General features: G+C 41.5%; 1 protein-coding gene across 1 annotated transcript in view; it reads right to left on the bottom strand.

Moving 5' to 3' along the window:
* Window positions 1–18880, bottom strand: part of ARPC2 (actin related protein 2/3 complex subunit 2) — a 28913-nt gene that overhangs the window by 7986 nt on the left and 2047 nt on the right. Inside the window, exons 2-6 of the mRNA XM_083580355.1 lie at window positions 9701–9735; window positions 8667–8779; window positions 4486–4531; window positions 3668–3854; window positions 2595–2688 (exon numbers count right to left, since the gene is read on the bottom strand). Coding sequence (XP_083436481.1) covers window positions 2595–2688; window positions 3668–3854; window positions 4486–4531; window positions 8667–8779; window positions 9701–9735 — 475 coding nt within the window. The remainder of the gene's footprint in view (window positions 1–2594; window positions 2689–3667; window positions 3855–4485; window positions 4532–8666; window positions 8780–9700; window positions 9736–18880) is intronic.

Raw genomic sequence — 18880 nt, 5'->3', positions numbered from 1 at the left:
TCTTGTTGGCCCAGAAATGGAAACAAGAGGAAATACCGACGATAGAAGAATAGAGAATGAAACTGACAGACTATGCGGAACTGGATAAACTAACTGGGAAAATTAGATACGTGCGAGACCAAAAGTTCATCGAAAACTGGGGAAAGTTTGTAGAATATCTGAAAAGTGTATGTGATGTGCAAACAACGCTAGTGGGGTTTCAAGAAGCACTGTAAAAGTTGAGATGTATTGTTAAAAAGAAATAGAAGGGGGAGGGAAGATAAATGGCAATACAAATGAAGGGAATGTATACTGAAGAGATAAAGATGGATGATTGCCAGAGAAGCTGAAGGAAGTCCAAAAAGAGATAATTTGTTAAAATTTGAATAAAATTGTATAATTGTGTTGGAAAATTAATAAAAAATTATGCAAAAGAGAGAGAGAGAGAGAGAGAGAGAGAGAGAGAGAATGTTAATATGAATCAGATACTAAAAACAGCAGGCAGCCCCTTTCTGAGCCTAGGTTAATTGTTTTCCATTCTGGGGAATGCATATGCCAAAATATTTATTAAGTCCCTCTCCCCAACTGGTATAACTTCTGAGCTTCTATCATATCTCAGCCTAGAATCAAAACTGCTTGGTAAGGTCACTTCAACAACTATCCTTCAAAATGGTATATGTGTGTTTTCATCACACTGGTATTAAGATTAATTTTAGTGTCAGAAACCCGAGGCACTTTAGGTTAGAAGCCTTAACATCCTTTGCTAGCAGCTTCATCAAGAATACAAAGACACAGGAGAATGGCAGTGCACTTGAAGCATGATCTAAGACTAGGTCATGAGAGAGTAGCTGAGAGCTATCACCACAAAGGGTTACTCCTTCTCTTGACCAAGGTGCTTTACAATTGTATTATTCACTGCCAAGATCCAGTCATTTTATCAGCACACATAATTGCTTCAAGAAATGCTTGACTAAAGACAGGGTATTTGGAGCAGCTGAATCTGACTCGTCACAGCTAACATAAATAAAATATTAACAGTACACACTACCTTATCTGGGATGAATAAACTGGATATCAACTAGGAGGTGCAGCACACACATTTGCACTGCTTCAAATGCTTGAAAAACATCTTGTTGCACCTGAATCTGGGTCCATTAAGTTTCAAGATATGCTACTGATACTTTGATACTATGTAGTCGAAAGAGGCACAGTGCTGAATGTATCCAAAATTAAGCTATGTTTTAAATCAAATGATGACAGTGTGACGTACAAATCATCTCAATGAAAACTCCCATTACTTTGAGGAATAGGCGATTTAACATATGCTTCAGAGAGCATAGTATATGTAAAATTAATATTTCTAATTTTAAAGCTCATTTTCTTAGCATTTCTTGCATGATCTATGATTACTTTTGTTTGACTCTTTACTTTCATTTTTAAGCCACTACACTTAGTTTTAAATGCAATTTGTAGTCTACATTTTCTTGACATAATTTGGATGTTGTTCCTCTTTTTCTCTGCTGATTTCCTCCTCTACTTCAAATTTCTCACACTAAGTAAACAGCTCCATGCTCTTGCTCCCATGTATGGACTTTTCTCCTCTGCTTTCACCATCTTCTATTCTACTGTATTCCCTTTGAGCTACTGACACCAATATTTTAAGTCAGTGCTTAATTTCTAGAAGAGCGATACTGAGGTTCAGGTCTTTTAGAACCATTCCTTCATCTGGAATCCCTTCCTCCTATTTAGTAGTGTGCAGGGCACCTGGTAAAGAAGGACACTGCACCTGTGCAGGAGCAATTTCATCTATTTTTACTTCCTATATTCTAAAATAGAAACCAACGATACTGAGGAAACAAATGCTGGGCCTGAGCCACAAACTCTTACAAAATGGAAGGCTTTTTTATTTTGTCAGTTATGTCTAATGTTCCTCTAAGCCCTGCCAGGGCCCCCTTTTACACTAAACACACTCACTTCCTTCTTCTATTATCAAGTGGCACCTCAGGACTTGCTTCTTTGGCTTTCCTTGTGTCCTTCCTATATCCCCCTTTTTGCACCTAGACTTTAGTATACTGTAAGCTTGTGCAGTAGGACCATTTTACCTTTTAATCATAGAATGCCTAGAGCAGGCATAGGCAAACTCGGCCCTCCAGATGTTTTGGGACTACAACTCCCATCATCCCTAGCTAACAGGACCAGTGGTCAGGGAAGACGGGAAGTGTAGTCTCAAAACATATGGAGGGCCGAGTTTGCCTATGCCTGGCCTAGAGCATTGAGGTGATTCATCATAGATTAGAAAGAGGTGGGTTCTGGAATTAGATTAGGTGATACAATGTCACAGGTGGCAAGGTGATTGCATCAGCATCATTCCATACTCTCACTCTACATTCCTTTATACCGCAAACTTGTGGGCAGGATTCTTTGCACAACCCCTACTGAGTTTAGGAGCCTAGGATATTTCCTTACAAGCAGGTTCCTAAAGGCACCACCAATGTCAGTCAATCAATCTTACCAGGGTAAGGAACTCGCTTCAAAGTTAGCAGCACAATGGCACTCCTGGCATAAATGTGTAAGTCATACACCACTAGAACTTGACAGAACTTGAACTGGCATACCTGCATAAACACCTTTCCAATCACTACGTCGTCGTCATCTTTAAATACCGTGCTGAAAACCACTGTGACACGGTCCTTCTTTGATTCAACATACCTAGGAAGGAGGTGAAAAGAAGGAGGCTTCTTAGGCGTTCCAGATCTTCAATGTGAAAAACCCACAGGGATTTTTTAAAAAACCCTACAAGGGTGAAACACTTTCACTATTCTGCACTTCATATTATTCAGCTATCAGGAGCTCCTTGTGGAGCTTATTTAAAAAACAGTGACCAAAGTACAGTGCCGCCTTCTCCCTGCTCTCTCCTGCCACCTACTCAAATGCAGGGAACAAAGATCGGAAGACCTTTAAGGCATGAAATGTGCAACATCTTTCCCTGTACCAAAGGGACCGTGCATGTGAGATATCCACAATGCAGAGGGCGCTTTAAGTTGCCTCCCACAATCTCCACACGGTAAGTCACTGGCCAGGTTGTCAATAGTGACTGCCCCTGCCCCACAAGCCAGCATAAAATGCTGTCCCAGAACATTTTGCTGCCTTAAATGCAGCCAAAATGATGCCCCTCCCCACAGGCTACTACTTTCTTGCTGTTCCATTCAGAAAGCAATTATCACCACAATCTATCCTCTCAATGCCCCGCTCCCCTTTATGGTAATGGCTGAAGGTCCCTTTATCCTATTGTATTACCAGCTCAGTCTTAACAGCACAGAGAACAGTGAACTGCATAGAACTGGGGTGGGGGGAACACAGCCAAGTAGCCAAGCGCTCAATTCAGCAATGTCTTTTATCTCCAAGAATTATGGCACATCCTTTTGTCTGACCCCTCCAACGTATATGGGGTACTTGTATATATTTACTTGAGCTGTGTATCTGCAAATTAAGAGCTTCAGCCCAACTGAGGGTCAGCAGCTACACCTCAGAACATGCGGTCATGTTTTGCTACTGACCACTCTAAAGGAGCTTTCGGTTGACAAAGAACAATGCGCAACTAAATACAGAATCCTTTGAACATCTCTAAACCTCACAGTTTGGCAACCAATTTCAAAATGCGGGAGACGGAAGGCCAGTTATTTCTTACATAGTTTCATCATCTCGGTAATGGATGACTGCTCTCCTCTCTCCATCCTTTCCTTCCTCCTGGAACTTGAAATATTTCTCAAAGACTGAGGCAAAGCAGTTGCGCTTCAGCATGCCTGCTTGGTGCACAATGGAGTCTTTGGCAGCAGGAAGGTTCTCCAAGTCATACAGCAAAGAGACATTGTAACCTAGAACAGGAAAATGACATTGTGATCACAACTTTCCCCTCCTGGTCAGTCTTGAATGGATCACTTTCTGGAGAAAGCAATGTACTGCTGAATCATACACTCAACAATTATTTCAACCCAACTTGCCAAGGGAAGGACATTCAAAATAAGTGTTTGATACATTTAATTTAATGTGTCTCCCCCCCCCCACCCCACTCCCACCAAAGGAAAACATTTCTCTGCCTTCTTTCGGAGTTGGGAAAGTAGATCCAACCCCTGTGTTTTGTAACAAATGAGTGGGAAGCAGTACTGTCACAGGTAACCATGGTTTTCCACTGCTTCTGAATGCCTGTCAGTCTTTTTACACAGAACAAAGAATCCCTAACTAGAGGAGCGGGGGCTTGCTTGGGGGTGGATCCAGAATCATAGCTTGCACTGCTAAGAAATAAAGCTCTGATGTTCTCAGCCTTCCATGTGGAACACTGAAGGGAGAAGGCGGTGCTTTTTAAAAATAGCACTGTGACAAGGAGATCACAACTGAGAGCTGGCTTGAAAAGGTGGAAAGCAATTCCTTTTCTGAAAAGCAGGGAGTAATTATACTGGAGCAGTAAACTGAACAAGTTATCAGGGCACATATTATGCAGAGGCTTACCAGACTCTGGAGTTACCAAGTAGTTTCCATACACTCTCTTCAACAACTAGGAAATAGACAGAGAAAAGTGTTGTGAGCTTTGACGTGTCTTCCTATGTGCTCTCTTCAGCACCTCCCTGTCTTTCACTCACCCTATGCTTTTTAAAGCCCTAACCCTTGTTCTAGTCACCCTTGATGTTCCAAGCAGTTATCCAGAAGCCCTAAACCACCTCACACTCTAACAGGCAAAAGTCTTATACAACAAAGGAAAATATACTGACGTCCAACAGCATAGCTCACCAGCATCAAGCGTTCTCAGCTGGGATACTTATTTCAGTACTACTCAGTTCAGGGTAGAACAGATGAACCCAGTGTGCTTGAAATAGTAACTTGATTTTTAGAAATATTTCTTTAAAAGTAGCTGACTAATGCAGAAAGGCATAGGGGGAAGCAGGTTATTGAGCCTTAATACAAGTGGATCTGCAATGAATCATTGCAGTACTACCTGCATGGTTTCTGCAACAATAACTGCGCTGTTCCGACAACAAACTCCAAGGAGCAGATTAATGTAAAATGGCCTCTTAAAACTATTCACTATTTAGTATTTCTCACCTTCTGAGTTCTGGGAACATTAAAGTAAATTCTTCTTTCCTGGTTGACAGATTCTAGATTTAATGTTATTCTATGTTAATCCCGAAGAATTCTATGGTGTTCCAGAAACATATTCAGAGGCCAATTATGTTTTTCCTGTTGAGTTATAAATTTCATACATATAATAAGCTTGCTGCTGGTGACATGATGCTTTAATTTGGGAAGAAAGAGTAAAGCCACAAGAGATCTTGCCAGGATTTATGGATTCAATCCATGTCTGGATTCATATAGTAAAAGAGAGGCTGGAGTACTCAAACAACTGAATCACATATACAAGCTTCCAGAAAGTCATAAAAGAAGGTAGCACTTTGATTACAGGCCAGATTTTGGTAGAACATATACTATATGCAGAGGAGCTTTGACATCTTGTCTTGTCCCAAATCCAATTATTGAAAGTGATTTGCTGCCAGCCATGTGTAGAGAAGAGCATTTTTTTCCAACCACATGTCATCACACACACAAGTAGTACCTATATGCATGTATTGCACGTTGAATGGAATTTCTATATTTTCAAAACACACACCTTTTGCCTTTGAAGAGCAGCTTTACAACACAGTTACTTCAAGTGTAACAGCAGCTGTGTACTTAAGTGACCTGGCAAAAAGACACACTTGAAACTGCACTGAGAAGATCCAGATAGCTTATAAACTAACAGGGTTGGGAACAGAATTGCACAAGGACCCCCAGCACAGCTTGCGAAGGTGGGCTTAGTGCAAGAGCTTTAGAGGAATGCTTCCATCACAGTGATACTCACAGGAATTTCAAATCTGTAGCACAAATTGGACCCCCCATTCACACACACATATGACCTCCTGAGGAAAGATTTCCCACTCTACTAGCAGCGTGAAATAAGGTTTCACAGGCAGGTTTTTTGAAAGCCATAAAGCTAATTCTGTTATTAGCTGCTTACCAAAGAAATGGGCAAGCTCTTGACATACAAAGTGTGTCATACCAGCTACCTTTAGAGCTCATGCATTTCCCCAATACCTGGTGGTCCTGGTTGACTCAGCCACAAAACTTACATTTCCCCCCCCCCCCGAAACAAGGGTGAGTAGTTTGAAAAAAGCAATAGGTATCTCTAGAGGGAGAAAGTGAACTGGGCTTTGAGTGAACTAGGCAGCACACTGTTTATTTGAATCAGTTCCTTAACTCACTCCATCTGTCCTCAGAAAGACTGAACTAGATACCACACATTCAAAGAAATATGGTAAAACCTAAGACTCTTACTGGGTTGAGAGTTTTCCATGGAAAGTAGCAATACAACAGGTGCTACAAAACTGAACTTAAACACTTTTTAAATAATTTGCCTGCCTCCTCTGCCCCTTTAGAGGTACTATGCCAACATGCTCCATCAAAGATTTACACAGTCCATTGTTAAAAACCTATGGCAATCTTTTAGTAAACTGTTCATTGCCAAGACTGTTTTCCTCCTGTATAAGGCTAGCCTTATACATCATGTGGCAGACCTTCACTTCCTTTCACCCCACAGCAGAATTTCCCTTTCCTCCATTCCTCTGCTCCTAGTCGCATCCTGCCTTAGAAAGTAATTCAGCTGGGCCAGAGAAATGGATGGGTCAAGCATCGCAGCTGCAATAAAGACACAGTACATTTTTCCAGGTCAATAAAACCAGACTGGGGCAACTTCCTTGTGCTCTTGACAACTGTTAAGTGTCAGCAGAAGGAGGGAGACAAAAGAAAGATGCAAAGTTGCTCTGGAGGCAGTGCAGAAGCAATATCCTAGTGCCCCGGGATATCAGCAGCGGCATTGGAGTTCTTCAGGCCAAAGCTGCTCCATACTCCTATTCATTTGATGCAGCTGGGGTTTCTCTCTACCTTTTATTTTTCACACTCAGAAAGTCAGAGACTGAACAAGACATGACATGCAAGTGTGCATTAAAAATAACAACAACAACTGATGGTCACTTTGTTTATGCAAAAACAGCATTGAACAGCCACTGAATGGACACAGACCACTTCCTTTTTATTTTCTGCTCCAAATCAAGCCCTCTTTAAGAAGCACCTTAGGCACCCTGAATGGTTCCAGACACACTTGCAAGGCTAAGCACGTATATGTACACAAATATACATGAATAGGAGAAGAGTTTTGGAACAACAAACAGGCAGGGGAAGAGTTAAATCACCACCCTTGACTCACACACTTTTCTGCTCAGAAACAAATCCTCCCAAAACTGCTTTTCCATGAACAAAGAAGCCATCAGGGCTTTAAAAACATGCCGTTTCCAGGCTTTCATTTTTAATTTTTTTTAGCCCATGGCTCTTCTCAGATGCCAATGTACATGATTCAAACAATTTTATGAACCATTTCCTTAGTTTTCTACATATGCCCCATACCAATTGTAGCATCTGCTCTTGCTAGTGCAGAATGAAGCCTCGTTCAGTTATGCAACATCTGAAAACCATTTCAGGAACTGAGTCACACTTTCTGCTGAGAGATGCAACCACAAGGCACAGAGAGGACTGTTATTTCTACCATAAATGGCAGCAAGAGACCTGCTGCTCAACATGAACCAAATTTGCCACTTCACACATAAGGGACTTAAGTAGAGAGAGCCCTTACAGCTTGCAGATAGATTCAATTATTTATTTTTATTCACAAAATGTATATACTACTTGATTGTAAGAACCCTCAAAGTGGGTTTAAAAAAATTCAAGCAGATCTAGAAAGATCCTGCTTTGAAAGCGTTGCTACAGTAGAACCAGCACTTGCAGCTTCCACAGTGATTCTCCCTTACAAACTCTCCAGGTATCAATGGTACAGGGCAAACCTTTTAATGACACTGCCCTAGTCAGCAGTAGGGAGACTGGAGTTAGCTCTACTATCTCTACAAGTATTGGCATCATGTGTTTCTCCATTCCACAGATATCAGTTTAAGTTTAAAATGGATTTAAGTCGGACACAGCTAAGCTAAGGAGAAGTTCACCAACAAATGATGAAATACCTGGATGCCAATCATCAAATGAGATTTATAATGAGCAAAATGCCAAATTTTAAACTACATGGACATCCTTTCATATGGACAGTAGTTTATAATGAAGTCCTACTATCCACAAAAACACCATTATTATAACACAGTGAAGTCAGCATTCAACATCACCTACTAGTCAATCTCCCAAAGTTTGACAGAAAAGGAAACATTTTAATTAATGATGTGGGGCTGAGTCCAAGTACTTCTCCCTTGGAAGAGAGTTCCTCAGCCACTTGTGATCACTGAGAATGTGCTGCCTCAAGTAGGAATTTTTATCACTATAAGTGAGGTGAGAGTTTTGAAAATCTTAGCAGGTCAGGAAGAGAAAATGTAGGACCAGGAAGTGTTCTGAGACACACCAAACTCCAACAATTTTGGGCTATGCAAGTCAGCATTTTGAATTGTGCCCATAACAATAGTGTTCAGTAGTTCCACCATGAACAGTGAATTGGCAATTCCTATTTATAGTAATTCAATTAAAGAAAATCAAATGCTTCTAAAGAGTTAATTAAGGCAGGTATAGAGGCCGTCAATTGAATGTAAGGATAAAGACTACATTCTCACCTCATCAGCACCATGTTCCTGGAGCTCCTTGTAGAACTTTAGAGAAATACTGACCATAACCTTTGTTTTATCACCATTAGGGTTGGAAATATGGTAAAGAACTCCATCGAAGTCTAGGAAGAAAGCGTTTGAGAGATGAGTGGTTGTGTATTTTGGAACCTAGTTGCCCAGCAAGGAAGGATGTTTTCTAAAATAATGTACACCACAGCATAAAGGTTTTGAATTACTAGTAAAAAAGACTTTTACATGAACAGGAAAAGCAGCCTGACAAAGCAGAATCCATCACGTTATGACTGTATTGTGACTAGATTCTCTCAGATGACACCTGGGCCTATTAGAATCAAGCTGCATTTTCAAAACCACACTCAGGTGCCCAGCCAAGTTAACAGTGGACGTTTATAACTGCTTGCTCCTGTGAGTCACTACCCTTAGGCAGAAACTCTTAATATTCAGTGCAAACCTGTATCCACATTCTTCCCCACTGGTAAAGCAACAGTTATCAGTGGTTCTTGGCCAATAGGTACCCAGGCCATCACTATCTGAGTTGAGTGATGATGCCATTTTATCAAAAATGAAAAAGATTAAGAACCCAGGGCTTGCAAACTTGAAATAAACTCTTTTCACTGGAGTACCAGATGATGTGAAATATTAATGGAATGATATTCTTAGTTTACAAATCTCACCCTTAAAAGCACACTCAGTCTAGATTGAGAAGCCTATGAAAGCCACCTGACGGATGCTATCACCATCATAATCCTCACTAGTTATTAGATATATATATACCACCCTTCATCAAAAGGTCTCATGGTAGTTCACTAGATAACATACCAACTCCAACAGGATGAACACAGAACAGCTCCTCATTAGATTACATTAATATACCAAGAAAGGAGCTTCATTTATGCATGCATAGTCCCATCAGCAGAAGGGACACAGGGCTCACTGATGAGGACAACCTCTGCAACACAATGTGGGGATTTGTGTTTTTAACTCCCAATTCTTTATCCCAAGAAGTTTTACACATTGGCACTTACCTGCAAATGTTACTTCTACAGCCTCAGGCTTGTTTCTGCAAAAAAACCACACACAGAGAAAAAGCAATCAAAATAAGCTGAAGCCCTTGCAAAAGTTCACAGGATCTGGGGTACACTTAATCACAAAGGGCTGAATCCCAGCTTTTGATCCATAAACTTTCTAGCATATCTGCAGCCATTATCTATATTTGCAGCACATTAGCCTTGCCACTGGCATACAGAGATTCCCAATAGCCTCTGATACCCAAGTGACTAAAAAAAGGTAAAGGTACCCCTGCCCGTACGGGCCAGTCTTGCCAGACTCTAGTGTTGTGTGCTCATCTCACTCTATAGGCCAGGAGCCAGCGCTGTCCGCAGACACTTCCGGGTCATGTGGCCAGCGTGACAAGCTGCATCTGGCGAGCCAGCGCAGCACACGGAACGCCGTTTACCTTCCTGCTAGTAAGCGGTCCCTATTTATCTACTTGCACCCAGAGGTGCTTTCGAACTGCTAGGTTGGCAGGCGCTGGGACTGAACGATGGGAGCGCACCCCACCGCGGGGATTCGAACCGCCGACCATGCAATTGGCAAGTCCTAGGCGCTGAGGTTTTACCCACAGCGCCACCCGCATCCTAACTAGGTTTAAAAATATAACCGTGACCCATACATTCTTAAATTAAACAGCCCTACAAACCTCGCTCCACCCTTTGCATGCTATAGCTTAACAACAGATATATTTCTGTTACTTTGTGAGGGTACAGAACAGGCACAAGCTACTGTAAAAGGGTCCCAATGGAAAGTGAACTTGATTTGTACCATATTCCATACTAGATTAAACTACCTGGCTCCATTAGCAGAAATAATAACAATAATTTTATTATTTATACCCCGCCCATCTGGCTGGGTTTCCTCAGCCACTCTTGCAAAGACTCATGCAAAGATTCCTGTTAGCACGATGTAGCTTAGCCCACCACCCCCATATCCGCTCTGGAGGATCAGGAGAGCCCCCAGAACAATGCGGGGGAAGGGGAAACCTTTGCATCAGCACTTCTGCTTGCAATGACAGAACAAGCTCCTTCATAAGAGCACTGGCAGATCCAGTGGTATCACTGATGAAACTAAGAATTCCTCTCATTATTGCAACTCATTTCTGAGTGACTGACCTTGACTTCAGGATGCAATGAATCTGTTCACCACATCTGTTGTTGGGCCTGAGCTTTAACAAGTTCCAAGCAAACTAGCTGGATTTTAGATTTTATGCAAAAGTATGACCAAGCTTGTGGACAAGGAAGCCTCTTCCATGTTGACTTTTCTCGCCAGTGGAGGGACTATTGAAACCAGGTTTTGTCCATATTGTGTTACGTTCTGTCTAGTGCTCATTTAGAACCATAGACAACCAGCAGGAAATTGCTATAGCAAAAGACAAACATGGTTTCTGAACAACATATTTTGTTTTGGTATTGTGGTATGTATGAGTGAAAATGGTACCCAGAATTTTAACTTCAAGCATCTTCCTTCTCACTAGCTTAAGTCAAAAATAGCCGTGAAATTTCTTAAGCTATGTCTATATATGGCACTACATTATAAACTATCAATACCAAACCCCTTCTGTTTTGACAACCTCCTCTTCATCCATGCTAATAGAATCATGTACGGTTTCAATGCATTTAAGAAGCTCAAGACAGTTCTTAGAATTCTATAATGAGACTTTAGAAAGCTCAAGACCAGCCTTTGCCCACCAGATGTTGTAGAATATATCTTCCATCATCCCTGACCATTGGCCAGTTGTAGTCTAAAACATCTGGAGGGCACCAAGTTGGGAAGACTGCTCTAGACAGTTATCACAGTGGAAATACGGTGCACAAACTAAGGGGAATAAATGGAAGTATGGCTTCCTATATATGAAATTATTTCCAGTTACCTACAGACTACTCTTAAATTTTGCTTACCATCTGGAGTTTAAGACTATAGGTCTACTACACCAGGAATTAGATCCCCATTTTAGCCTTCAATCTTGAGTGGGGAGCCATTTCCACATGCTCTCAAATTAATCTATGTTCATTGGTTATCAACACAGACCAGAAGAGAAATTCCATTTTCAAGCACTAGTCATTACCACGCAGCTAAGTGTGACTGGCAGTCTGGGATTGAGGTAGCAAGACATTTTATTAGCTAGAAGCAGAAGGCAGCAAAAGAGGCAGGCTCCCCACCCACACACTTGCTAGTTCTCAAGCAGGAATAAAAAACAACCATCGTTTCTTATGCACTCACCAAATTCATTTCCACTGCAGAGCTTATGTGAACATAAAATGCACCCATGCAGATGGTTAAAACAGCAAAACTGGTCACCTCCAAGCATTCCAGAACTCTTTCCTGAATATAGTTACAGTAAGTCACATTTTGTGAGCACAAACATGAAGGCAAATTAGTTTACCCAAAGATACATAGTGCCCACACAATTTTAAACTTCTCAGCTGGCAAAATGTGAGAATCCAACCACCGTTCTCAATCCACCAGCTCAGTTTTCACTCTACAGTATATGATTGCTGTATACTATATAACAGAAGGGTGGCTCAAAAACAGGATTTGCCACTCATACCATTCTTTGGCTCTCATTTCAAGAGAATGAATGAAAATGGGGCTTATCCTCTTGACTCTTACATTCACCTCTGACTACATCTCTTCCTTTGCAGCTTCTCAATAATAAAAGAGAAAGACACTCAAGGAGAGCAAGGAGGGAACAAATTCACCCTGATGGCCATCAGTTACCAACTTGCTAACCGGCAGGTGATTGCTAAGTCGAAATCCCTGTGTCCAGCCCAAACTGGCTACTGTGACTTACAGAACTAACTAATATGTCGGTGCTTCTTAAACATTCTTCACTCAGCCACAACATGCTTCAATTTCAGTGTGGATATTTAAGATATTTTCCACTTATTTTGCTAGATGTTTAAAATTCCAGTCAAAGCCATTTTGGCATTTCCTTTGTACGGCTTTTTGCTAGCCTATGAAAACATATGTCATTCTTGAAGCACACAACATACAAAGGGATTCTATGTTATCCTGCTAGCAATATACACCCACTCATGTGCATGCACACACAGCGTCTACCAAGAGAAGGTGATGTTGGTACCCTGAAAGATGTTAACTTAAACACAGCTGCATATAATGGCTTCTTTCTCACCAAAGAATACACTTTGGCTAGGAGCAGCTGGAGCTATAAAGTACTTCCTTGCTACCAAAAAGTTGTTCCTGTGGCATCTGAGATTTCATCAGCCATTGCCCACATATACAAATTCATCTTTGTAGTCAGAATGGTTAAATCCAGAGTACTGTTCTCTGCACCCAAAATACAATTAAATACTTGTGTGGTGCAACTGCAAAGCAGAAACAGTTATAGAAGACCAATAAACTTTTTATGTAAAATAACATTCTGAATAACTGATTGTATCTTTAATGAACTATTGTCCAGATGAAACCTTCAAAAATCAGTGATGTCACTTATTTCTCACCACTGCGTGCAGTGAATATTTTGTTCCTGTTTATATGTTGCATAGTCAGTAAGGCTGCAATCCAAACTCCCAATCCATCACATTTGGAGGGGGTTGTTGGATGGGCCAAGATCTTGCTTTGGGGTGGGATATAAGCATAACATATAAATAAGCTCTGCCAGCCTCCATATGCAGAGTGATGCTAGTGTGTGTGAACAGAAGTTTAAAGCTTCAAGGCAAGGGACTGATAACATTAACCCATCATATGGAGCCATCCTTCAGCATGTTCTACCAGCACCACAAATACAAGATCCACATTGTTCAATTGGGCATAAAGTAAAGGTAAAGGGACCCCTGACCCTTAGGTCCAGTCATGAACGACTCTGGGGTTGTGACGCTCATGACTAAGCTTCTGGCGAACCAGAGCAGCGCACAGAAACACTGTTTACCTTCCCGCCGGAGCGGTACCTATTTATCTACTTGCACTCTGATGTGCTTTCTACATGTAGCTTTAACTTCACTGGTGATGTATGAATCCATTTGCTCCTTCTGATGGCTCCCTTCCCAATCAAAATGACTTATTAGTAGTCAGACTTATCTCCAAACTTTCCAACAAAGCACTGCTTTCTGCTATTCTGATTAAAGTCTCTCTCTCTCTCTTTTTCTTTGTGGGCTTCCTACAGTGCAAGCCACCTGAAACATGAGGACACAGGGAGCTTTTCTTTTAGCTGCATCTGCCCTAAAGAGCAAACAAAAAAGGCTCACAAACCAAAAATACCACCCAGCAGTCAGTTCCCTTCCTGTAACAGACTCTAAATGCAAGACAGGCCTGTTTTTGACAGACTCATCTGAACTTGGGAGGCTAAAAAAAACAATAGTGGTTTCAGCCAGAGGCATCTGTCTGTTTTCCCCATTAACATTAATGGGCACTGAGTTCAGGCCATTCAAATCCTCTCTGAATCTGATTCCAAGGACATCTACCCTAATGCAAAAGATGATGAGAAATGCTTTTGCCTGGCCTAATTTCTTCCTGCACTCCTCTGTCTCCCTCCACCTAATGATAGCTGTTTGCCATTCTTAAATTAAGTTGCTGTACTTTCGAACTCCTGATCAGACTTTTGTCCCCAAAGCTACTGGTAAGAGAGAATGGCAGCTAGAATGGATCTAAGCCAACACATGCTTAAAACCAACGTCAAATCCCCATCTGACAGCATTTCCCCTATTTTCACTCGGACACAAGCCAAATGCCTCAGACTAACAGAAAATTAATGAAATGAGAAAAGAGAGAATTATGTACAGTATCTTGTGCAGAACTTGCTTCTCATCTGCTACATTAGACAGAAGTGGGGGCCAAGGCACACAGGAAGGCATACAGGGGAAAGGCAGCCTAATTAGGAGCTCATTCAGTTCACAATTAATGTCTGGTCTGAGTAATAAAGGAAATTGAGGATTTCAGGCCAATTTAATCTCCCATTTCTGTAGGACAAACAAAAAGCCAATTAAAAGCTTACACCCTGCACAGGGGATCAGTTCATATTCCACCAAGTCTATACAGATTTGGGGAAGTGCAGGACAGGATGTACTAATAAATATAGATTATGGTAGAATCTGGTAAGAGCACTGTGCCAAAAATAAACATTAGAACAGGAAATTGCAACATTTAAGATAACTAGTTAAATTGTCCCAGTCCCATGTTCAAGCATTCACAGGCACAAACTTTAAATCCCTCATATGCTTAAGGGATATGAGGGTATGTGGAACTGTCAGGCTCATATGCTGCACAATTACTTGGAAGTCCCAATGAAAGCAGTACAAATATTTGAATTCAGAATGAGTTAAAGCTTATGCAGATCTGTATCATCAGATACAAGGAAAGCACCTAATGGTATGTCAGCCTGGCATGGTGCTAGGCCAGCTGCCCAAAGCACTGTTTTACAGCGGAAGGACAGTAGACAAATTCTCTTAAACAGATACAGTCAACTCACAACTTACATGCATTTAACTTGTGTGATCCCAGTTTTACATACTTGGTGCTGACAAATTGATATCACACAAATTAAAATGCATGCAAGGCACATGCAATTCAACGCATCTCTGACTTGCTTACTGGGCTCTGGGAAGCTCTTGAACAGGCTTCCTCAACCTCGGCCCTCCAGATGTTTTTGGCCTACAACTCCTATAGTCCCTAGCTAGCAGGACCAGTGGTCAGGGATGATGGGAATTGTAGTCTCAAAATATCTGGAGGGCCAAGGTTGAGGAAGCCTGCTCTTGAGAGATCTCACACAGCCCTGTGACTTCTTGTGAAAGCTTCGAGAACCTGTGCAAGAGCCCCTCCCCGCCAGCCTGGCAAGCAAGGTGGATAGTTTAAAGGTGGGGATGCTTGTGTGGGGCCAGTTTTAGGGTTGCTTTGACTGTATAGATTTTGACTTTACATGCAATCCCCAGAATGTAACCCTCACATCACCCTCACCCTCATTCCCCAGCCACTCTGGGCAGCTTACAGCACATATATAAACATAATAAAACATCAAGCATTAAAAACTTCCTGCTATAGGGCTGCCTTCAGATGTCTTCTAAAAGTTGTGTAGTTCTTTATCTGCTTGACATCTGAAGGGAGGGCATTCCACAGGGAGGGCACCACTCCCAAGAAGGCCCTCTGGTTCCCTGTAACTTCACTTCTCTCAGTGAGGGAACCAGCAGAAGTCTCTCAGAGATGGACCTTAGTGTCTGGGCTGGAGATGCTCCTTCAGGTATACTGGACAGAGGCAATTTAGGGCTTTAAAGGTCAGCACCAACACTTTGAATTGTCAGAATTCAACCTCAATCTGTTACCCACCATCTATCCTCCAGCCACTCACACAAGTTGCAATATGACTTTAGTTTGTTTGAAGTTCAGTCCTTCCATCACTTTACCTTCCATTTTCAGATAGTCTGTCTCTGTACAATGGTTCTACCCTGTGTCTGTTTATTCTTTATGGAGTAATCTCAGTATTTCACATAAGAGACATAAGAGAAGCAGGATTAAATTAAACAGTACATGTAACTTCAGCATCACCTGACTTGAAGAAGATACCAAGGGCTGCTGAAAATACAGAATTATCCAACGCACATAAAAATGAATGAGAAGGAAGTAATGTGCAACCCTACTGCAGAAGCACTCCTATTTCTGGCTTTCTGCTGTGTTGAGAGACTCCATTACAGTCAAAGAGAGGGAGCCGCTAGACAGTATTAAGAAACTAAAGCTTGAAAAATCTACATAAAGATATATTAGAAAGATTTTCTATGACAGTCTTGCAGATTAATCAATTATGTCTGTCTACTGCCAATATGTAGTATCCTCTGATCAGCTGCTGCCGGGTGGAGTTGAAGAACTCACTACTTCTTGATGCAAAATTTTGTTCCAAGTTGGCTACAGTCACTGAAAACTTAAACCCAAATAAAGAATCATTCTGCATGGCTTACCAAACCATCTAAAACAGAACATTTGAAACAGTTTCCAGATTGCCAGGAAACATCAAGAGCTACAAATGTAAAATTAATGTTATTTAATTCCATGTGTAACATTGTGTCCATCATAATCTGGGAATGCATGACAAATGTCATATATAGAAACACTAAAAACCAAAGCAGGAGCCAGAGCAGTTAAAACAGGCTACTAAGTGTGACTTAGCACAGCATAAGCTGTGTGGGCATAATGTTCACAGATCAACAGAGATAGCTGGGAATGCATAGCATTCTGGGCTGTTCCCAAGAAATATGCGTGTTTTTTAAAAAATAAAATAAAAAAATAAAAAACCACAGATAACGTGACGTTCCAGAACACCCGTGGGCAAAGCCGAGCATGCGTTTTCACAAATATGCAGACAATGAAAGAAAAGCTGGTGCCAAAGCCAGGCCCTTCCTAGAAATATATTCTGCTTTATTCCATAGAATACTACATACACTGATGGATCCCTGCTCTCATTTTACTGATCTGACTGCACTACCTTAATTTATCCAAAATTATCCCAAACAGCATTTTCTGTTCCATCAAATAAAGTGAAGTAGCAATGGGACCAGTTCAAACAAAAACAGAAATATTCAAACTAAAACACAAATGATAGAACTGTGAGACAAGAACAGTGCACCCCAGTGCAAGCATGGTAGTGCATCCATTAGTTAGCACCACTTCCAAGGCATTTAAGCACCCATTACTTCTCTATTTACACTTATCATTCTGCAACTGAGGGATGTGTCTGAAACATTCAAGGAGATAGAAACCAGTGCCATATACTGGATTCAGACTAAACACACATTAATTAAGGGCCTGTTTTCAACGGAGTAGTGCTCTAAACTGTGGGGCTTAGGACTATTTCTCAGATGTATAAATGCAGGAAGAAAAAGTTCTCTATACACCCATTCCGTAAATGAAGAATGACTCAGCTTGAAACAAACAATTTAGTACTCATTTCAGATCTCTGTCTTGGTTTTGAGCTTGTCGGGACATGGAAGCCTTCAGCTTAAAAAATGCAGAACCTACAACTTCCTCTCTGCTAATATACCTAAAATACTAATCATACTGCCGTTCTAGAGAAGCCATTTTGTTACATTTCCTGACATATAAGGAATTCAACAGGAGATTAGTGCAGGGGCCACATAGGCTGCAATCCTAACATAATGCTGCAGCAGCAGAGTTTGAAGGAATGCTCCAGTCAGTGCTGCATCCTAGCTCCAGTGTCCACACAAGTAGGGTTTTTTTTGGGGGGGGGGGTAAGTCGTAGGACAAAATATCCTAGGCTGCTGCAGTGTAAAGGCCCAGATCATGCCTGTTGCATCGTAGCAGCAGGATTCACAGAGGATCCAACAGATCCTGGGCCAGTCTACCCCTAAACTCAGCCTCGGGGATGCCACTAGCAATAGCTCCTGCCTGTCATGCTGCCTGAAAAGCTGAGCGAAGGGGCATCTCTGCTCCATCCAAACTCCCTCCAGAGCAGCAGATTGGGGGACTGGATTTCTTTCTCCTATGTTCGTGTTCATGTGTGTGTGTGTGTGTGTGTAAAATACAGCATAAGTTTGCAAATGTGCATGCTACTAGGTATGGTGCAGTGAATAAATTTATGCAAAGGTCTGGAGATACCTGAAATAAAATCGCTACTCAGCCATGAAGCTCACTGGGTAACCCAGGCCAGTTGGCCTAACCTACCTCACATAGTTAATAAGAAATAGAGGAGCTACCCTGAGCTACTTGAGAGTTAAGACAGGATAAAAAGATACTTAAGTGCACTTACCAAAGAATTGTAACTGTACACTAAACAGGAAGCTGCAGCAACCTTGTGCCAAACCAAGGCTTGCTTCTGCATAATTCATGCATGAAGAGGGCCTAAGATAGCACATCCTGCCCAAAGAGTTGGGACACAAGTGCTGCAATCATAGAATTGTAGAGTTGGAAGGGACCATGAGGTTCAGTCCAACCCCCTAAAATGCAGGTCTCTCTTGCTCAACACAGGGCTCAAACCCACAACCATGGGTTTAAGAGTCTCATTCTCTACCACCTGGGCTATCTTCATGTTAATTCATACATGTGCATGAATGCAGCGTCAATGCTAAGATTCTACATATTTAGAAATGGGAAGCATTCCACAATAAGATACTCTGTGCACAGGATGTTGTATTATGTGAGGGTGATGAATTTATGAACATCCAGAATCAGCAAGTATGGCTAGTGTTATT

This window comes from Podarcis filfolensis (genome assembly GCF_964270895.1).
Source record: "Podarcis filfolensis genome assembly, chromosome: 1".
NCBI classification, from domain to species: Eukaryota; Metazoa; Chordata; class Lepidosauria; order Squamata; family Lacertidae; genus Podarcis; species Podarcis filfolensis.
The sequence above is the reverse complement of the archived record's forward strand: the minus strand, read 5'-3'. Positions and strand labels throughout refer to the sequence as shown.